This window comes from Epinephelus fuscoguttatus, linkage group LG13 (genome assembly GCF_011397635.1).
Source record: "Epinephelus fuscoguttatus linkage group LG13, E.fuscoguttatus.final_Chr_v1".
Lineage (NCBI taxonomy): Eukaryota > Metazoa > Chordata > Actinopteri > Perciformes > Serranidae > Epinephelus > Epinephelus fuscoguttatus.
The window spans coordinates 19,319,307-19,341,794 of NC_064764.1; the positions used below are offsets into that span (position 1 = coordinate 19,319,307).

Consider the following 22,488-nt stretch of genomic DNA (forward strand, 5'->3'; position numbering starts at 1 on the left):
CCTGTAGCCATGCAATGACCTCAATACTGACTGCCCTGGTCGCAGGAGGATTTGATAAGTACAGTTTCTTGAGGGCTCGGTTGTCTGCGATTGGCCAAATGAAAGCATCCCTGCTGGATACCTGTCTGAGTCTGTCTGTCTGGGAAGCGCTGAAATGCCCTGTAGTTAGGAGAAAGGCTCAATGTAGAATTCACAATATGAGGCACTGTGGTCAGGCCGCTGCCTAGCGATTGTTCCACCTGCAGCGTGCAGACGGCTCAGGATATGAGGACTTTCCTACCGTGAGCGAGCAGTGAGACAACGCCTGAAGCAAACTTAGTCTAGACAGGCAGCAAACTGTGACTGTGAAGTTTTCAGAGCATTAGAGTTTAGCCTCAGTGTGTAGTCCCCGAACACCCCATTGTCTAACCTTTCCTGACCTCTGCAAGTGTAGAGTAGATTACACTCTGTTTGATGTGTTCGCTCTTTGTGTAGTTTACTCAGGAAGTGACTGATGGTCTCTTTAATTCTTCCCCTCATCGAGGCTCATCTGATCTATGATACATCTCTTTGCTATATGACTTTGCTCACCTTACTTATATGACTGTGTATGTGTGTTCCCTCTTCAGGCTGTGTGTATGTGGCTTCCCCCGGCAGCAGCAGAAGCTCTGGAGGGAACCGTGCAATCGTGTGCTGCTGGACCCCGAGTTCATGGTGCAGATGCTGACTGCCGTTTATCATGCCATGTATGTATCTTTAAAGCTGCAATAACTGTTAACAGTCACTCATTTACACATCCTGCAGTAATGGAGCAACATTAGAACTTATTTGGACTCATGTTTGTGGCCATCTGGTTAATGCAAGTCTATATTTATCCCGTGTTAGCTGTATTTTTGTCTCTACCAACTCCTGAGGAAAATATCTGTCTCTTTTATCCTCTTACTGTTCCACTATGTTCACCAGTTCGGTGCTAACTACCATAAATTATGCTATAGGAGTGCTGAGAGTGACCCAAAACAGTAATGTTGCAGCTGGACAGCTTAACAATGAGCTGAAACTTGCTGTAAATTTCTATATAGCTGAGAAAAGCTGATTCAGGTGATAATTCTCTGTAGGTTCATCCCATAGACTGTACATAAAGATGATAGACCTGTCCCTACATCTTTCCACTGTAAAAAAAAAAAAAAAAAAAAAAAATCAGCTAAAATAGTCTGTGCAGCTGTGATCAGGTCGTGGAGCCGTGGTGTCGAGATATTGCCTATTATAGTCCACTATATTGGCTTGGGCGGTATCTATTTTTTGTACCTTCTTCACATTAAAACAGGCCATTCAGTACATAATGGAGAGTGGAAGTAAATATATGCTATTTTTCCCCACGGTCTCTCTCTGATGTTACTGGCCGACTTTTAGTCCTGTAACGTTATCCCCACCACTCATAGGCGATAGTGTTGAAAATCATACCGTTGGAATTTCTAAATACACTGGTATACCATCATACCATAATATCACCCAAGCCTACCTCCCATACACCCTCCTGACTCAACTGCGAGTCATCGCAGCTGTCAATCATGACATCACACCCCCTTTTTATAGCATCAAATATGTAAATAAAACTGAATTTGTCAGAAAAATGAACACTTCCACACACATCAGTGTGATAACACCTACCAACAATGACAAACTATCTCTGGGAAAATTTTATTTGACTTGTTATTTGATTGTTTTGTAGTGTGGCCCATGTCCCATCCACCAACATGGATGAGGCAGGGTTATGAACTCTTCTGCAGCCAGCCAGAGATGTTTTGGATTCACCGAATGACGACCCATTCCTCATGCCTCAACTGGAAAAAAAAATTCAGGCTTAAAAATGTCATGATTCATAAACATCTAAAAGCCCAAGAAATTACATGATGTAAAATGGAGAGGAAATATTTCAAATCCTGCAACATTTCTGGGTTAGAAATCAAATTTAAGCTCATTTGTAGCACTGACCAACATTAATCTCTTCTGTAGAAAAGGTCATATTTTATAGAGTTGTATCCCTTCTGATGAAGCATGCATTCACATGACACTCAGGTGGATTTAATCTGTGTTACATTAGAAACAAATGCAAAATTGAAGTATCTTGGTTAGTGTACTCAGACTTTTGGGTCCCACCGCACATAACACAATGTTTCTCATTTTTGGTATTGTGCCCTTGCGGGACATCACTAATGAGGCCAGTCTCTCTTCAAGTTTGCTGTGATCTACTGCAGAAAATCTCCCAACAGCATATGCTAGCACTGTACCACAGACAGAAGCTCCCCACTGTACAGACTGATTACATCGGCAGTGCATTGTGGGAGCAGGTGATTTCATCCCCTATGAGGACAGTCGTTGCAAAGCTGATTACGACTCCTCGATGATAGCTTGTCCTAGGCAATGGATCCCCTGATACGGTAGCAACTGGAATCACCACTGTTAAGGATAGTGTAGCAAGAAGGGGGGGGGCTGAGTATGCATTCTGCCTCATCACCCCCACGAGCATACACAGCAGCAATCAGGAGATTGGAGCAGTCAGTGCCTCTGGAAAAAAAACCAGACTGCGTGTGTGTGTGTAAGAATAATAGCCTTTTTAGTAATCCCTACCATAGGTCACCTCAGTGACAGCCTGAGCTCTCACATTCACCCTTGGCCCAAGCAGGAGCATATGAAGGGCAGATAAGCATGAATCCACAGCTCTACACATGCAGAGGGACCTTGGCACTCGTTGAGGACACTCTGGGATTTAGGTTAATATGTCCGCTAATGCTACGGCGTTGTAATACCACGTGAAGAGAGGAGAGGGAGAGACACAGGGGGATATCAGAACAAATAGACACACACCAAATTTTTATTTATTTCTCCTGTCCGGTTTCAAATGTATTCCGGGCTGATTTTCCAACCATCAAAACATCAGAGAGTCTGTTTCTACCTGCCCATTCATTCCATCCCTTTCATCTCGAGTCTAAAGGGAGCCCTGTGCATTTGTCCCTGGCTGTGTGATTGATGCATGTGCAGGACCGGATCAAAGAGATTTCAGCCGTGCAGTTCTTCTCCTTTTCTTTATTTTTAATGTATAATGCATTTATTTATTGTTGCTGCTCCTTTTAATCCCTCTTGATTGACGACGGGGTTGTGACATCACCTCATGCAAAGCTAATGATAGCCCTCATCTTGAGCAAAGAGCCAGGTGATAAATGAAAACAGTTACCAACACCTGCACTTGGATTCATCCTTTATTCACACTATTTGCATATCAGTCGAACACATAGACTAAATACAAATCTTGAGCTTTATTATTGCTAAATTTGCAAGTTTCCCTGCATGCATTTTTTTGATTTTCACAGAATTCCAAAGGAATGAATGTGTTCCATGTAAATCTTCACTTAGTTCTGCAAGAAAAAAGGTAAAGCACGGGTTAAACTTACAATAGCATGACAATGTCTCCTTCCCTCCCCTCCTGAAGCTGCAGGCATTACTAAACAACTAATAATAGTTCACAGGGATGTGACTCAGACATCAAGGCATCTTGTCGGACACTCCTGATTACATAAATAGGATCACAACATGACGTTGTTAAATGCCGGTGTGTGTATTTGTGTTTTGTTTTTTTTAATGTGTAGATACAATGGAGAGTGGGAGATGGGGCGGGAAGCTCTGGAGGACATTCTGTACAGAGCCCAGCTGGAGCTTTACTCCCAGCCTCTCCTGGTAAGAGCAACAACACAGTGTGTGTGGAGTTAATGGAATACTCCACCCCCAAAATGATCATTTGTATATCAGTTATTTACCTGTGTGACTTGAATTTGTGAAGAAAACTCTTTGCCTGATATCAGATTGTCAAACAGATGTTCGATTGTCCCCAATCAATAACTAGACACAGGGTTCATGAAAAACCTGGAAACGTCATGGAATTTCACAGTCAGTTTCCAGGCTTAGAAATGTCACAGAATTAGTAAAAATCATTGAAAGTTTTGAAAAAGTCATGGATTTTTTTGTCGTTTGTGATTAAAATGTGAAATTAATCTTCATAGATAACCTTCCAAGTAAGTGTTGACATAACAAACCTCGAATATGCATCGATATATCACATTTTTTTACCATCACGTACGTTTCTTCATTTTTTCCCCACGGTCCGTCTCTCTTTTCATGTATTCCAGCTAGCTGAGATTAAAGTTAAAGTTCCACTGATTGTCACACACCTGAGTGTGTGAAATTTGTTCTCCACATTTGACCCATCCCCTGAGGGAGCAGTGAGCAGCAGCAGTGCCGCGCTCAGGAATCATGTGGTGATCTAACCCCCCAATTCCAACCCCTGATGCTGAGTGCATTTTTATAGTCTTTGGTATGACCCGGCCGGGGATCGAACCCACGACCTCCCAGTCTCAGGGCGGACACTCTACCACTAGGCCACTGAGATTATGTTTGAATGAAGTTTGACTCTGTTTGAAAACGCCGGGCAAGTACTTGAAAAGGCGTGGAAAAATATTGAAATATTGTCCATAAAAAAGTGTGGGAATCCTGTAGAAACAAACTTATCTGCCTGAAGCTAATGTCATTTTAAGACTGGGTTCACACTGGACATGGAAGTGCCCTGATTTGGTAATAGTCATGCAGTCGCCTGTCAGCAGTTGCTGGCCATTCACACCAGAGCCACATATCCCCACGCTGGTCAGCAAGTGACTCTGCCCTCTGCTCTGTTGAAATCACATGTTGAGCTCTGTTGCAATCACATGTTGAGCTCTGTTGCTGTCTGCCGGTGTGTCTTTGAGAGTAAATTTGTGTCTCTCTCGCCTCTATTTAAACACAACTGACAAACATGTGGAAGCAATGGGTGCATATTCTATTATTTATCATAGTCGGATAATTTATATCATATCTAATATATCCTATATCATTCAAAATTGGAAGGAAGGCCAGGAAACAACGGCTTGGTTGAGTAACAGCAGAACTCCTGGCCAATGAACAAGCTGGGAGGCAATATTTCAGTGGAATGCACGAGCAGAGTTCAAATGCACACACTTGCCAACGCGCTACCCCATCTGTGCCTGAGACCATTTATGTGGAAGTGTTTTAAATAGTTGACGTTTTAGTGAAAATGTTTGGAAAGTACTGAGCATGAGCAAGACTGGATAAATAAGATTTGGAATATGCCACATGAGTTGTCTGAGAGTTTGTAAATGGATGTGTTGATATAGTTTTGCTTTTAATGAACTTGGACCCCAATGACTTCACTTCATTAAGAGTTTTCTTTGTTTTTGGATTCTTCATTCAGGGTGGAGGCATGCAAGAAAAGCCAAGTTTTCTTCATAAATTCAACATAACACAGGGTGATTAACTGATATAGAAATGATCATTTTATGGGTGAAGTGTTCCTTTAATGATATTTTCAACCTGTCTGAAACTGTGAAGCTTGAGTCAAATACAAAACACTGTTTGATCTGCCATGTTTCACACAAATCACCAGTGATGGCTGTAATCAGGCTTTGAATCTTCTAATACTTTCCTGGATTTATCATTAACTGCTTATCAATGTGTATCTGTGTACGTGTTACCTCCAGCTGGGGAATGCCATGAAGAACTCGCTGCCAGAGACCGCTCCCGATGAGTCACGGGGGCGCAAGGTGCTCCAGGTGGAGGTGACACCCACCATCAGCCGCATCTCCATCTCAGCCATCACCACCGCCTCCATACGACGCCACCGCTGGAAGAGAGAGGGTAAGACTACAGCAGCCTTGGAAACAGGAACACCTGCCATCATGGCTGCAGCACAGAGCAAATTGGACCAGGTGTCAGTGCAGGAGAGAGCTCAGTAGATGTGACAGCTCAGTAGATCCATTATAATACTTTTTAATTATTAGTTCGAGTTATGTTATGCAAGAAAAAACACCAGTGTTTAGTAATGATTTAAGCTGCAAACTTACAAACTTTTTTTCCAATCAGTGAAAAGCCACAAGAGGGAACTATTTGGTGAGAGAATAACTTTTCTGGTGTTTGTCCCGAGCAGTGAGAGGGAAACCTGTTCCTGTGTAAACCAGTCACACCATTAGCATCGTCCAAATGGTGTTTCATGTCAGTTATTGTATGTAACTGTGGTCATATAGTCTCTGTGTTGCAGTGCCTGTGCCACTCACTGCTCCTTATTGCTCTTTATTTTGCTCGTCTTGTCTACCAAGTGTGTGCTGTGCTTTGTATCACCAGTTAAATTTAAGGTTTGCAGTTTAAGGGGAAACTGTCGACAAAATGGTGCCTGTAGATTCTACTGACTCCATTTTACCCAGTAGATGGGCGATTTACAGGGCAGTTCGTTTTTGAAAAATACCATTGCGTTTCTCTTTGCTATATTTTGTAATCTACAAATGAATTTACAGACAGCTGTTAGGCCTGCTGTGCCCATGATGAGGCCCGAATCCATTCAGGCTTGCTGCCACTAAAGACACACATTTCCCCGTCTGTGTTGTTGACTCCCAGATTGTTTTGACTACTCAACCGATGCAGAGTTGAGCCTCGTCGTCAATCCTCCTAGCCTCGCCCAGCACCAGCACCACCAACACACTCCCTGGGACCCCGCAGCCAAAGAGGAGAGAGAAGGGCGGCCTCACAGCCACCACAGCAGCAGCAACAGCAGCATCATTCCCCCCATCACATTTGAGGGTAGGGGACAGAGGCGGACACTCAGAGCAGGGAGGGTCTCAGAAGGAGGTGCCCCTTCGATCTGTATCTTCCCAACCCTCCTCCCCCTACTCCTTCTCAGCTCGAGGGGGTTAACTCTGCCGTTCTCATTTTGGCTACCTCTTCACTTCCCCAGAGTATACTAACTCCTCCAGTCTATAAGACCCCCAGCCAACAACCCCGCTTCTACCAGACCACTGCTATTTTTCGTCCCAACCAAGAATGGAAGAGTCGCCTATTCTGGGTTTGAAGGAAGTGTGGCTAGTGGCCATTTTGCATGGGCCTGTCATCATGTCATATCCTCTCTTTTTTCCTCATCATACCTCCAACGTATTTTAAACTGCTGCCCTTGTCACTCACTGAGCATGTTCAGTGCCCAGCCTGCAGCTTGACCTTTTACTCTGGGCGTCCTCAACTCTCCATGTCTGATAATTGGTTTTATAGATTCTTTTTTTTTTTTTTCTGTGGTTTTAACAAGTAAAAAATGTATACGTCTTTAACAAAGCTGGCACCAGACATCTTGTTTCTCTACTGCCCTTCGCAGTGATTGACAGCACCACAAGTTTTGGGTCACTCAGGCCAGCAGCAGCCATCTGCTGTCGACACTGTGCAAGAGAGGCCTTCCATTTTGTTTTTCAACTCTAGCAGCTTTATTATACACTAACTCTGTGTTCTGCCGCATTTTTTCTTCAGCTCAGTGAGTGGGAATGAGCCCTTCATCATGCATGCACACGCTACGGCAAGCTTTGAAAAAATTTGCGCTAAAACATGAAACCCCTGGAACACTAACATTTCAAATGACAAAGCCAAGTTTGCGGACTGAATATTGTCAGGGTTTACAGATCCAATAATTTGAGCTGCAAAGACAACTCCACTGCCAGGACCTGTCGTACGGCCCATTTTGTCTTGTTGAATGTGTCCATTTCCATGTGTGGTTGCAACATGTTTGTTATCTTGAAACATCATTCAGATCCCTTTGACATGACTGAAGATCAGCTCATTCCCTGGCTTTATGGTCGGCGTTTGTCTGAGTGCCACCCCGGCTTCTTCCCATTATCTTTGATTTAACTCAGTGCAGCTGTAGTGCAAGAAATCTCAACACTGTTTCATTAGATAGAAATCTGCCACCCAGTTAAGTGAGAACTGTGATTATTTTAAAGATCGATCACTTAGTATTTGTTACTGGACATTCTGTTGCAGAAACAAATCTACCTAACACATGTCCTTTAGTTTGGTGCTGCGTTGCAGTAATATTGGAAAATTACCACATTGGTGGCTTTGCATGTTTAATCCTGTTAATTACACTTTTTTATTAGAAGTACATTATTAATCCCTCTTGGGGTAATTCAATTGATTTTCCTCCCTTCCTGGAAGTCATTAGTTCCTTTTGATTTCACCTGACAGTGATAATAAATATAAAATTGAGCTAACTACCAGTGTTGTAGTCAAGACCACCTAAACTAAAGTGTATCGAGACAAAGACAAGACCAGACCATATCAGTGCTAGTCCCACACTGCACAACATACTTAGGATAAAATGTGGAACATGTAAACCACAGGCACTCCTCAAACTGAACTGAAAGATTCACATAAAAAAAAACACCTACAGAAAACAAATTAAAATTGCTTTACATTCACCTGTTTTATTGCCATATACCCTATACATGTGTACGTATAATCAGCTCTATCATCTTTGTTCAACACTTTCAACACCTGTTTTGCACAGGCAATTTAGTGAGATTCCCGTAGTTGTGGTCTTGACTGATCTTGAAGTAAAAATCTAAGTCCTCTTTGCCTCCTTGTCTGAGCGAGTAAAATGTAGTAGATCCCAAGATGAAACTGAGACTTTCAGAAGATCTGGAGTACTGCTAGCTACCTTAACCCTTTCAAACCTGGAGCAACGTCACTTTTCCTGTGCTGCTTTCAGACTCCTTACACAAGTATTTAAACCTTTGAACCGTGAGCAAATTGGTGTGATTTCTTTTTAACAACATGGGAAAAAGGCAATGAGCAACTTCATAAATATGTCCCACAAATTGCAAAAAATTAATAGATTTAAAAAATTATTTGAAAAAAGAAAAGCTAGGGAAAAACTATACCTAGAATTATTATTATTATAACATATTTAAAATTATGCTACATAATTATTGTAATTTTTTAAGCACTTTGTTTCAGGTAATTTCCCTTTTTTTAAAAAGTGATTTTCTTGTTTTTTATTTTCCTTTTTTTTCTAATTTCTTGCAAATTTTCAGGGTCATTCCTTCTTTTGTTGCTCATTGTCGTCTTCACATGTTTTTGCTTGCAATTTGCTTACTTTTCAAAGGGTTAATAGTGAATATTTCATTGCTTTATTTTTGTTCTCCTTTTGAGAAAATGGACACTTTTAAAAAACTTTAACTACTGGTGTGTTAAAGGATGCTTTGATTTGGTTCATTCATCTGCCCAACACATTTTTAATGCCAGAAGTTACAAAGACAAACACACACAGTCGATATGCGTCTTGTTTTTGATAATGTAGCCATGATCATAATTTTTTTTTTTTTTTTTTTTTTTTTACATAAATCCTTTAACAAAGCAGCACACCTTGAGTTTTCAGGAATCTACTTCCTTACTTGTGGACAATGTTTGCCTATATGTACATCAAGAGCACCTTCTTTTTGTTACATCACTGTCAGATCCAAGTAGCACCTCTTTTTTTTTCTTTTTTTTTTTCTTTTTTTTTTTATCATTACAAAACTCACATTATCCCTGTCACATATTCCATATATATGCATTCAGGATCTAAGACTGATGTTTACAATGATTCCTGACAGTCAGCTTTTGCACCTCAGAGTATCCCTGAATGCAAGGTAGATCAAGGTAGAGTTTGTAAAATGGTCCACAGCTGCATTAGCACATAACGATATAACATTACATTAAAAATTAAGGCAGAGACATGTTTGCTGTGGTGAGTGATCTGTCTGAGAAACATTTCAGGCTCTGCAGACTGAATTTAGCAGCGCACTGAAATGACTGGAAACCAATAGCGAGCATATAAACGTGCACATTGTAATCAAAAGGCTTAAACATGCAAAAACACTGTATAATCCCTTAATTGCAAAGCTCTGAAGAAGTTTTAGCTCTTCATCTGGGATTGGGTTGACTTGTAATGGCTTGCAGACTGGCCCATTTAGCCCCGTGGGCTGTCAGCTCTAACTGGAATGCTATTGATCTGATGAGGTGTATGGACTCGCCTCAGTGCTCTCCACAGATGGGCGGGCTCGTCTCAGCCGGCCAACCATCTGACCGCTGTGCCAGCGCTACAGGAGAAAGGAGGGATGGGGGCAGGAGAGCATGTGTCTTCTCCTCATGTTATGTGCATGTCAATCCAGACCTATTCTTCTCGGTTTCTCCATTTCTTTTCTGGTGCTGCCTGCGGTTCCCTACCGTCCAATTTTGCTTGTCCCAACGATGCATGACGAAGACAGACGGCTGATCCTCTGTCTCCTCTGTTTAACAGGCTTTACCCTGCATACTGTATGTCAGTAACATGCTTTGTTTTCTAACTCAATTTATCATCTTTTTCCTTTTCAGCTTTCAAACGATGATAGATGGATTATTGTTTTGTTGTTTTGATGTCTTAATGTCAGTGTTGTTAGAATTACATTTAAATATCACCAGATATTACTTGTCTAATATATATTAAATCTGCATCACTTGCTAGACGAGCTCTGCTCACTTTGTCCAGCAGGTTATTGAGCTCATACTTTTCCTAAACAATCAGCTAGTCAGAGTTAAGTCGATCTAAATTGCATCAGATGATCAAAGCTCAAGGTCATTGTATACCGTATTGAGTTGTACCTCTGTTTGGTGCATAATGAGTGAGCTAATAAAGCAGCATAGTCTGATGAGTGCGAGTGTTCGAGCTGGCCTGCTGCTAGAAGGCTATTAATTTAGTCTGCTGATTTAGTCTGCATTATTTGTAAACACTTTCAACATTTTTAGTCTTATTGCTCAGATTAATCAGAGTTTGTCGCAGGCCTTTTCACATCACTCTTAATGAGAACCAGCACTTTTTGCTACGCTACTATTAATGGAATAACTCAGCCACAAAATGACCTTTTGTATAATTTACTTACCCTGTGTTAACTTAAAATTTGCTTTGTTTTCTTTCCACGGTGTCTCCACGGTGAACGAAGAATCCAAAAACGGAGAATATTCTTGTTTGAACTGAAGTAAAAAGGGGGGGGGGCGGCTCTAACAACAGCAAAACTATATCAAAATATCCATTTACAAGCTTTAACACAAGTCTTGCAGTATAAACCCAAGTCTCACTCATCCGGTTGTTTGCTCAGACCTTTCCAAATATATGCATTTTCACTAAAAGACCCTACAATTTAAAACACTTCCACATAAACTGTGTCACAAGTAGTGCGGGAGACGCGCTACTCCTATGCCGAAGTGTTTTGGGAAGTACTGAGCATACGATTGATGAGTCTTGGGTCATACTGCACGAGTTGTGTGAGAGTTTGTAAACAGATGTCTGGCATAGTTTTGCTGTTGTTGAATGCAGATGCCTATGACTCCAATTCATCAAAACCTTTCTCCGTTTTTGGATTCTTGGTTCACCATGGAGGCATGCGAGAAAAATAAAGTTTTCTTTATGTAGTCAACGTAACACGGGGTGAGTAATTGGTATACAAATGGTCATTTTATTGTTGAAGTATTCCTTTTAATAGTAGTTAGTTTAGCTTTGTTTGAGAACACTGTCAAAAAACTGAATATAAGCCACAGGACTTAAAGGAATAGGGTGAAATTTTGTTCGCAGTCAGATTTTACTTAAATTTGTCAACATAATTTCAGTGGTCATCTTATGTTACTCACTTTTCTGTTTGTCTATCACGTCTTCTTTCTGTCTATGTCCGTGCATGTTCTTGTTCAGATGCTGATGGTATGAGCGGCGGGGAAGATTCCTTCAACGTCAATGACCCGGACGAGGGTTTCTCCTCCGGGGCCTCCAACAGCAGCCAGCCAAGCGGCACCAAGGCGGGCGGCAGCGTGGGGCAGAGGGGCGGCAGCCTGAACAGCAGCAGCAGCAGCATCAAGAAAGCCATCACAGCCCGGCTGTCTCGAGACAAGGAGAAGGAGCGGGAGAAGGAGAGGGAGAGGGAGGCGGAAAAACATGCAGATTTGTCAGCAGATCACCAGGCTGCTGTGAGGAGGCACCACGCGAGGCAGCAGTCGCCTCCAGCCAGCATCAACTTGGATGCCATCCAGCTGAGCCCCATAAAGAAGCACCTGAGCTTCCCGGCAGGGCCCACGTTGGTGCGGACTGGCAGCACCTCCTCCAGCAAGTCCTTTGACTGCACAAATTTCAACCTGAACGGAGGCGACAACGAGCGAGAGGAGGCAGTGGGGGGCTCTGACAAGGAAGGAGGGCTTCCTGTAGGCGGCTCCCACCGCCACTCCACCATCAGCCTGCAGGAGGAGCACCTCATCAGACCAGAGGACGCCCAAGACCTCCTGTCTCCTGGAGCTCCTCTCACCAAGCAGTCCCGCTCCCCCAGTTTCAACATGCAGATCATATCACAGGTCTAACATGCAGTGCAGGGCATAATACACATCCACACACACACACACACACACACACACACACACACACACACACACATAAAATACCTGTTCATAGCACTCATCCTCATGCAGTTTTTCTCTGCAACTCTTTAACCCTACTACAACAACTTCTGTCTACCTATCTGTGTTGGTGTGTGTGTGTGTGTGTGTGTGTGTGTGTGTGTGATTGTGATTGTGTGTGTGTGTATGTGTGTGTGTGTGTGTGTGTGTGTGCTCAAGAGTTGTGTCTCCACCCTTTTAACATCCATTACAATCGTGACCTGAAGTCGTCACCGGTGGATTTAGCGTTACTGAAAATGCAACAAGAGAAAAGTAGTAAATGATGACGGCCCACTGCTGTAACTACAGTCCAGCATGTCACTGCATCCTCCCGTCAGACCGAGCTGAGCATTCCACACATAAACTCTCCTCAGAAAAGGAGGAAGTGTCGAGAGAAAACTCGTACGGATGCCACGCTAGCTGCAGGAGACATGTATGACATTTCAGTTTTTTGGTTTTTTTTTTGTTTTTTTTTTTGAGTTCCTGACTGAATCAGTCAAAAAAAATAAATCAGCAATAACACTTACCGTCGCTCATGTGGAGAAGAGTGGGGATTATTGCTCTTTCTCTTCATTCCTTCCCTTTCATTCCCGGGCTCACGTGCAATCGTTCTTGCTGATTATCTTCCTTGTTAATTAGGCATAAATGGTTTTATGAATAAAATTTCTTTAATGTTTTTTTTTTTGTTTGTTTTAAATCACAATCCAAAGAAGGTAGCATTTCTTTTTCGTCACTTGTCTGACAGTGATTTGGCAGAAATCAGTCAGACCAAAGTGATGCTCTAGTTTTCAGCCCACAATCTTCCTTTTATTCAAATCTTCTCATTTGATCTGTAAATCAGACTTTTAAGATTGTTGTCAAACCAAACTGGAATGTGGTTTTCTTGCCCCAAGCTTTTAACTGGACAAATCTGACGAAATCACTACTGTGCAGCTTCATCTTGTGACTTGATTTAAAACCTTGAAGCTGAATCTTGCTGAAGAACTGGATGAAAACATTGTAGACATGCAGGTTTGTGTCTGAAGCTAAAAGGCAATGACTGTATTTTATATTAGATTGTTATTATGGTTTCAACCATTGAATGGGTTCTTCCATCTGAAAGCCCCCCTGTAGGTGTGTTTGTCAGGCTCTGGCTTGTGCGCGGTGTCGTGCCTGAGCCGGTGGTGTACTGCCCTCTGGAGGCTCGTACTAGTCACTGCGCATCAGCCGTCACCATGGCAATTGTCTTGCATTTTGTGCTCTGATTGGATGCTCATGAAACATTTTGTTCTACCTCATTGTGTGTTCACCCTGCCACTCAGACACCTGTCTCCCAATCAGAGGCAGGATTTAGAGACCCCATTAGGTTTGAAACTGGAGTGCTTGACCAGTTTGGGGGATATATAGTGGGGGGGGGCAAACTGGTTTCACACTGCAACTGTAATGACACTGTAAAATCTGTTCATGTGAGGAGCTGTGACTGAGTATCTCAGCCTTGCATTTCAGTTCAATCACACCATGCACAAAACCTAGCTGCAAAACTAGAACACGACTGTCTTCAGGTTTCTCTGTCATATATCAAACAACCACGTCGGGATTAACCTGATTATTTCAACTCCCTACAAATGTCCTGCTTATCTTTATTGTTTTTATGTAATGATTTTTGAAGTGCAATTTTTTTATCCTCATGTGCATGGAGTTGGATCTTCTCTGCTGTTAAATGCCTGCATCTGCGCACAGTGCTAGCTAGCCTTCTGTAGTGCTCCCCGCCCAGGCTGAGTGATTTGAACATGGCGTGCTTGTCTGCATGTTTAGTGCCCTGCAAAGCACTGCTGTTTCAGATGCGTGAAACAGCCAGCGAGCCAAACCCAAGTCTCATCCTTGTCTTTGCCAGATGTGCCAATACACATCCTCTCCTTAAGGAAGATATGTTTTGCTTTGGGTGTCTTAAGTTAAAATGCCTGTTTTTTTCTCTATTCTGTTTACTGGTCTTATTTCAAATTAAGGGACAACAAAAGGGATGTTTGGACGTATGGCTCAACGTGCCCTTAGATGCAGCTTCACCTCCTTTTTTTTGCCATGATTTTTCTTTTCACTCATCACAGGTGTGAACTGTACTCTGACAGTCATCACTATTTGCTGTTCACATGTAAAAGCAGTATATTATGCGTCTGTGTACCGTGGATTGTCAGCTGTTGTATTGCATTTCCCACGTCTTGCTCACGTGCTTGTGTAGAATGAGGATGAATGATTAATGTATATAAAAGTCAGTTCAGTCTGCAGTGAAAAATCCCCCACACACTCATGCTCCCACTGTGCTGGAAAAAAACCCTTCACAGCTGCTGCTGCTCCTGGTCCTGAGTGAGTCCTGTGTGCGCTTTAGCCTTAAAACATTTCAGGCCAAAAAGCCTCCATCGTCGGCTCTTCGGCCTCACGTGCTCCTCCTCCTCCTGGACTGTGAAAGAAGAAGAAGAGAGGAGTGCAGCTACAGTTCACACTCTCACCTGGTCTGTCTGCTGTCATCCCTGTGCTGTGTGGCTCACGACGAGCTGTTTCCCATTTGCTGTATTTTGCCGTGAGTTGAGTGGCACCTTTTTTGCTGTTTTAAAAACTGGTGACGTGTTCATGTCATTAATACGAGTGCCCCTGACCAAGGATACCAGCAGCCATGTTGGTACTGTATGTTGACTTAGAGTAACGGATAGACAAATACCCCTCGGTGTCTGGTGTTATTTGCATGTGACCAGGGCGGGAAATGAACACCAGGTGGACTGTGGCTGAAAATTTTATCTACTTTTCATTTTTGGTCGAATAATAAGCTCAGAAATCCTCATGAGGTCCACTTACATTTCAAAAAAAAAAAAGTCTAGTTTTGGTGGTTTAAAATAGGGTTCAATTTGTTCTTGTCAGCCACTGTCACTGGTGGATAAAGTTAATTTCCTGCCCTGTATGTGATAACTGTGGGCTTTTGTTTTCATACAGTATAATGCACTTTAATCCATCCACCTCTCTCCTCAAGATAGTTATTGAAATGATATATATAGATGTGCAAACGTGTATACACTCAATGCAGGGTTTTAGTCTCTTTAAAGTAGTACTTCTATGTGATGTCACATCCAACACAATGCTATTTTTGTTAAAGTCTAAGGGTACAGCTATTTATTTGTTTTTTTTTCTTTTCAAAACCAAAAATATATATATACATATATATATGTTACGGGGGTTCTGGAAGGTCTCAGGAGTTTATCAAAAAGCCACATTTTTAAAATGGCAGCACCAAAATTTCTGTTCTTGAAGTCAGAATTGATTCTATGCAACATTTTTTCCCCTTTTTTGTTTTTGGTGTTACCGGCTTTCATCGATCCGTGTCGGGTGGGATGGGGCAGGTGCGTTTAAGCTGATTTTTAAGGTGCAAGTCCTCAACAGCGTCCCCCCCTCCTCGTCTTCATCCGGCGATTCTGTTTATACACCCTGTAGTGGTGCTACAGAGCGAAGGACCTCTCTCATGTGGGTGATATAAGAGGACCATCCATTTGTCATCCGACTGCCCTCACAGAGAGAAAGCCACACCGGGACTTTTGGTGCATGTCGAGCCCTTCTGTCAGTTTGCTGCTCTGTGGCTCAGAGACGTCAGCTGGTGTATGAAACATAAAGATTATCAATGATGAATCTAATCTAGATGCTTCGAGGGAAGCTGCTGGATGATGTGATAACACTGTACTATTGATGTTGTATAAATGGAGAGAAAGACTTATTTTAAATCTTGTAAATAGACAAATGTACAAAGGTGAAAGCAAGATAAATATAAAAAACTGAAGATCAGCCTGAGATGTAGAGAGAAATTAATCTGTATATTGTTGAATAAATATTGTGCCGTAAGGGATACAGGAGTGTCTGTGTGCTCTGTATGTGGAAGTGCTTTGATATGATACTGCTCATAGTAACTCATCACTATACAACTGCTCTCAGTTGATAAATGAATCCACAGTACAGTTTAGTTTTACTAAGATACTGTTTTACAAGGTGACAAATCAAAATCTAATGAGAGTGTATGGCAGCTGATGGTGCAATAAATGTTGATATATAATACTTTTTTTAAATGTTATAATTTATAACCTTCGCAAGCCAGTCTGTTGGCTAGACCAATAAAATTAAAACATTTTCCCAGCAAAATTACTGGTTCCAGTCTGGTTCCAGCTCCTCAAATATGTGGATTGCGTTCTTGTTTATTTAGATGGATAACAATAGTATTTCATAGACCAAACAAGCAGAGGAATAATCCACATATTAATTGAAAAACTCTACTAACTCTAGTAATAATATTGGCATATTTGATGATAGAATAAGTGAGATCACAAAGCATGAAATTTATATTTGAACAGTTTAATGTAACACCAAAGGATTTGTAACTTAAGTTTATATAAATCATTTGTCTTTTGGTCGGACATTATCTTGGACAGGTGTTGCTACGCTTTCAATCAAAGACATTTAAGTTTCAGTTTAGTTTATTTAACAAAGGACAGTGCAAATTAATAAATACACATGGTATAAAAATGCCACAATCAACCAAGTGGCTATTTTATCTGTAGTCCCTTGGCCAAGACAAGACTACCTAAAACATAAAAAAAAACAGGGCATACAGTTGAAAAGACTTATTTGAATTATTTCCTTTTATTTTAAGCTGTTACCGTTCGTCACACTCATTGCATTGAGACATAAAACCTGTGATAAGTAGAAACTAAATGCAGAAATACAGCTGGTTCCAGGCTTGTGACTGTAGCTGTGATCAGTGGTGATGTGCTGACATCTACTGGTGGTGTCTCAGAACAACAGTTAATATACAGGTGAACAGCTGAACCCGGAAATGACATAAGAGACTTATCTTTACTTCTTTAAATGCGGTCTACGTTGTCTATGTTATATTCATAATTATGATAATACCCAGAAAAGAATGCCTATTTAAATAGTATCTTTTAAGATGCATTGACATGAGCTCAAAAACCTGAAAGCTGCACATTAAACAAACTGCAGGTGACTTCCTGCTCTGCACCTCTGACCCCCACACCCTGACCCCTTTAACTAGTTACACATAACACAGCTTTTACAGCAGGGACTTCACTTAGAGAGTCAAAGACTGACAGGATTGTTTGGCTCTAAAGTAACGTAGTTTTACTCTGAACCAGTAGCCTGTTACTAAGATATTATTTCCCAGAGGACAGTGTATAAAGAAGGTGACCCTGGGACACTACTTTTTAAAGACACTTGAACTCCACAGGGTAAAGAAATGAAACTTTAATCTCAATTTCCAAACCAGCATGGACGAGGTGCAAGCATATTTAAACATCTTACGAATAAATGTCAACTGAGTCAACTCCATCTGCTGATGAAGCTCGTGTGATATAACTGAAAGCACAAGAGCTGCTACTAAATGGACATCGTGGTGAGATTGTTTTGTTGCTATTGTTTGTTTATATAGTTAGTCAGTTAGTTAGTTTCTAAAATTCAAGAATGAACTGTCAATCTCCACAGAAAATGTTAACCTTGTTCACTGTGTTAGCTTGTTAGCATGCTAACAGTAGCTCACTGCACTTAACAAAAGCAACCTTGATAACTAAGATTTTGTGAACAGCTAAAAAAAATAACCTTTTATAGGGTTGGGTAATAACCTGTATCAATATATTATATTGATATCGTGATATGAGTAGATATTGTCTTAGATTTTGGATATCTTAACATCAGAAGTGTTGTTTTTTCCTGGTTTTAAACGTTGTATTATAGTAAGGGACTCGTGAAAAAAGGAGTGTGGCTGGGATGTGACTTAAACCTCCCCAAAGCTACAATTATTTTTCCTTTAGCTTCCCTGAGTGACTTGGGGGAAAATACATGACCCTCTCTCCACCATGTTACATTTTTAAAGCTTACCCTTTGATGTTTGAAAGTTAAAAGTTGAAGATGTATTGTCATACACCGTTACAACTCTACAGAATGAAGTTGTTAAATGACAATAGCTGTTGGAAATGTGAAACTGAAATGGGAACTTTCCTGCACTGTATACAAGAATGTAGTTTGGTCACACCACTCTGGCGTAGAGTATTAGAAATATTAAGTTATTGGTTTGATTCAGAAATCCCTTTAAGTCCAAAGTTGTGTTTACTGGGGGATTGGCCACAACCTATTAATATTGTGTGTCTAATAACTGACTGTCAACTTATTCTAAGACACTGGAAGACAAAGAAAGGCCCCTAATTGAAAGAATGGGTTAATTCGATGGTGGAACTAGCATCTCATGAATGTATGCTCAGTAGAAGTATCTCCTTGGGACCGGTTATGGACTCATATCAAAATGGAAGATAAGCTGATATAATTATGAATTTGCTCTGTGATGACTCTGTAGAGTGATGTATGAGAACATATGTGTGACATATTTTTGTTTGTTAGTTTGTTTTCTTCTCTTTCCTTCAAGACTTATTTGTTAATTTTCTTATGTACTTGAGTCCACCTCCATATTATGAAAATCATGTGTCTTGTACTCTTTTTTTTTTTAATTGAAAAAAACCTTGGTTTTTCAGTCTTGTTGTGCAGGCTGGTTAGTTTGTGCAAACGTTTATTTTTGGACAACTTTTAAATGAGACATACTGTAGAATCAGGTGATTTTGATGAACTATCAGACTTTTAAGTTCAAATTTGGTCATGTTTTTTGTCTGATGAAACTGGGGGTTTTTTCCATATAATGTGTCCAGGAACCGTCGGAATTTTGAAAATTGAATAATAAGTTATGTTCTTACAGTTTTTGGCTGTGATAAATGATCTAATTTTGGAGATTTTTTTTTTTTTAAGAAAACATGCCCGCTGGTTTGGAGGGCAAGTTTTCTTTTAAAATCGCTGCTAAAATAAATATAAAATATAACCATTTAAATGTGTATGCCCCTCCCCTGAGCCAAAATAGAAAATATAACTTCCTCCCCAGTGCTTAAAAAATAATTTGACATGCCTCCCTCTTTTTGCAGCACCTCCTCCCCCCACATAAGTTACAAAGAGTCCGGAAAGTGATGTAATTTTCTGAACTTACAAACTCTTAGCTATTATATCCACCCATGTAGTCATTATATCCTCCCACTTAGTCATTATATTCACATTACTGATGATTATTTGCCAAAAAAAAAGTAATTTCGTCACAGTCTTTTGTGAACTGCAGTTTCAAAGGTCATGAATGAACTTTCAGTTTCATCCTCAGGATATATCGTTAAATACTCTCTTTCCAACAACAGGTTTACTGCTTATTACTGATTAACAACTAAAAATAAGTAGTTATCACACCTACTAACTTTATGTAATGACAAAAACAGATTTCCTGGACACTAGATGCTCTTTGTGCTGTATAAATAGTGCTGTGTACCAGATAAATACCTGGACTATGCCTGATAGTTGTACTGAATGACAACCATAAGCACAAGTATATAATAGCTGCTAAGAACCAATCACAGCTCCGTTGAGTAACAAGATCCCTAGTTGAATACTCTGGAGGTGTCACCTGGCAACACGCCTGGCAAAGGACATGAAACATAGCTCTTCACACGCATAAAAGTGTGTGTTTTGTCAAGTTAGACACGAGAAGCGACTTCATGTTGTTGCAGTGGATCATCCAAGTGAAAGGCAGATCTGAAGGCAGCAAAAAAGGTAATGTTAGCTATGATAAATGATACTATGAGTGTTTTGGTTTTTTTTTACTAATGTTTGCAAAATGAGAGATGAAAACACTGGCTGAGATGTGTAAAGGTACATGTGTGAAATCAAACTGTGTTAATCTCACAATTTTAAATCACAATCCAAGTTTGTTGGTAATGTGCGGCCTGAGTGGACAGCAGATGACCTCGATGGTAGGAGGTTATTATTGTTTTGAGAGGGTGGAGCAATCAGTGCAATAAAACAAGGCAGTTACACTCTCTCTGACCAGTTGAGATCACAAAGGATTTTGCCACAGCAGGATCTGATGACTGAATCAACGGGTTAGTGTGGATTTTTAATATGTGGTATTGTGGGCACAGATCTAATTGAAAATCCATTTGCTGAAGTTGGAGCCTCAGTAGAGGAAGTGGAGCTAATGCAGAACAGGTCACATGTCAGCAATATAAAGGCATATGTCAGAATATTAGAGGATCTGCAGGCTTTATAAAAGAGGAGTCTGTAACTGACAAGATGCACTCTCTGCCTTTTGTCTCTTCAGACTTCCTCCACATGAAGCACTTCTTCCAAGCGAAAGATTTTAACTAGATGGTTTTTTTTTACTTCTTCAGAAATGCTGCCTAAGTTAGAGAGTAAGATTCACCCAGAGCAAATCGAGCAGGTGCGGCAGCACAAACTTGAGCTATGTCGGGTGGTTACTCGTTTTAAAAAGGTGAGTGTTTGCTTGTCAGTGTGATACTTCATTACAAGTAAAAGTCCTGCATTTGAAATGTAACACAAGTTAAAGTATAGAAGTATTGTACTTATAATGGAGAATGTCCTCTATCAGTGATTTGTTATTGTACTATTGGATCATCATTATTAATGCATTAATATGAGAGTGGTGCTTTAATGTTGTTTTTTAACTACTTCTTGTTCCCTCGTAATAATGTGTCATATTTTATACACTGGTAATATGTTTTCCATGCAAAATCTTAATCTAAAAAAGGTTACCACAGCAGTTAAATAAATGTAGTGGAGTAAAGTACAATACAATGGAAAGGCACATGTAAAATACTAAAAAAAGAAGTAAGACTACAGGACTTCATGAAATGTACTTAGTTACTCTCCAACATTGAATTTAGGACAGAATTTGTGAAAAACCCTTGCTTGCAAGTTCAACTAATTGTTTTGATTTTATGTGATCTTTCATCACCATCTAGCTTTTTGTTAATGATGGATAGATTATACAAGTATTCCTGTTTTAGGATTAAAATGGCATGAAATTAATCCACTCTCAGTAGCACAGTTATTTATCGATCCAGAGCTGGCGCCCAGATACCGTCTGTCCCGTAGCTGGAAGCTTTAGTCCGGATTCAGCAGTCCGCTCAGCTCCAGCTTGCCTCTGACATCACCGATGCAGTGCTGAGTGTGAGCCAGCACTCACAGCACTGACTGCAGAGCCTCCTCTCACACATTGTCAGTCAGCTCGCAGCCTGAGGCAGGTCTGTGCACCATTAGCCCCCCCATGTTGCATCCAGGATGACTGAGGTGGAGTCACGGCTGGTTCATAGTCTGGCGATCAGTGCAGCCAAACCCTCTCAGCACCTTTCTCTCTCCCCTTCCTTCCAGCGCTGCGCCTTCGCCTACTGGACCAAGGAGAACATCAACAAGAGGGAATGCTGCTTCTATGAAAAAGGTGTCAGGTAGGGGAAGCTACTGTGTGCTGTGTTAGGGATATAAGTCTCTGAAGTGACCTTGTAATTTGCTGCTGCTGCTGCTGCTGCTGCTGCTGCATAGTAATGCTGTAGCATCTGTTGTGTTTATGTGAGAGGAGGCATCACCCTCAGTGGCTCTGAGGGCAGCTGTGTTAATGTTATGTCACTTCCCTCAAACTGTCTGTCTGCATAGAAACATTGTGAGCACTGTTGTTGTTTCTCCACCAGAGAGGATGCATGTAAGTGTGGCTACTCAAAGACAGAACATGTGGATGAAGCCATCAAGCCCGAGGACTTCACAGGCGAGTCGTGGGACAGACACAGACATATCCGCGAAGTGCCCACTGATGCTTTTGGAGACATCAGCTTTGGTGGTTTGGGACAGAAGACTGGCAAGGTGAAACCATGCCTTACGTCCACTATAACAACAACAAAAACATGTGAATGTGTACCTGTGTGTCTTTATCCTCACCTTTACCTCCCTCTGTGGTTCACAGTATGTGCGAGTGTCCACAGACACCAGCCCAGAAATCCTGTACCAGTTACTGACTGAGCAGTGGAAATTGTCCCCTCCCAACCTGCTGATCTCAGTGACCGGAGGGGCCAAGAACTTCTACCTGAAGGCTCGACTCAAGAACGTGTTCCACAGAGGTCTTATCAAAGTGGCCCAGACAACAGGTCAGCCTCAGATGATGATTAGCCAGAGCTTCTGTGGAAGCGTGTGTTTTATAAGTACACGTGTAGTTGTAGTGTGTGGCCGTCTGTGAGTGGTAAAACATACTGTAAACGCCTCAAAGGTCCACTC

The 22,488-nt window shown here is 41.2% G+C and overlaps 2 protein-coding genes across 3 annotated transcripts in view; both read left to right on the forward strand.

Annotated features, from left to right (window-relative positions):
• The window catches only part of LOC125899719 (protein FAM126B-like), a 59,568-nt gene extending 43,382 nt beyond the window's left edge, over positions 1 to 16,186 (forward strand). The window contains exons 10-14 of one of the 2 annotated variants that reach the window (XM_049594205.1): positions 609 to 725; positions 3,624 to 3,711; positions 5,562 to 5,718; positions 6,472 to 6,654; positions 11,594 to 16,186. In XM_049594205.1, the coding sequence (XP_049450162.1) occupies positions 609 to 725; positions 3,624 to 3,711; positions 5,562 to 5,718; positions 6,472 to 6,654; positions 11,594 to 12,249 (1,201 nt within the window). In that variant the 3' untranslated portion in view covers positions 12,250 to 16,186. The remainder of the gene's footprint in view (positions 1 to 608; positions 726 to 3,623; positions 3,712 to 5,561; positions 5,719 to 6,471; positions 6,655 to 11,593) is intronic. The other variant, XM_049594206.1, reaches the window with a different exon arrangement.
• A 1,105-nt stretch (positions 16,187 to 17,291) lies between these two features.
• The window catches only part of trpm2 (transient receptor potential cation channel, subfamily M, member 2), a 30,641-nt gene continuing 25,444 nt past the window's right edge, over positions 17,292 to 22,488 (forward strand). Inside the window, exons 1-5 of the mRNA XM_049594947.1 lie at positions 17,292 to 17,743; positions 20,598 to 20,698; positions 21,598 to 21,671; positions 21,912 to 22,080; positions 22,181 to 22,361. Coding sequence (XP_049450904.1) covers positions 20,600 to 20,698; positions 21,598 to 21,671; positions 21,912 to 22,080; positions 22,181 to 22,361 — 523 coding nt within the window. The 5' untranslated portion in view covers positions 17,292 to 17,743; positions 20,598 to 20,599. The remainder of the gene's footprint in view (positions 17,744 to 20,597; positions 20,699 to 21,597; positions 21,672 to 21,911; positions 22,081 to 22,180; positions 22,362 to 22,488) is intronic.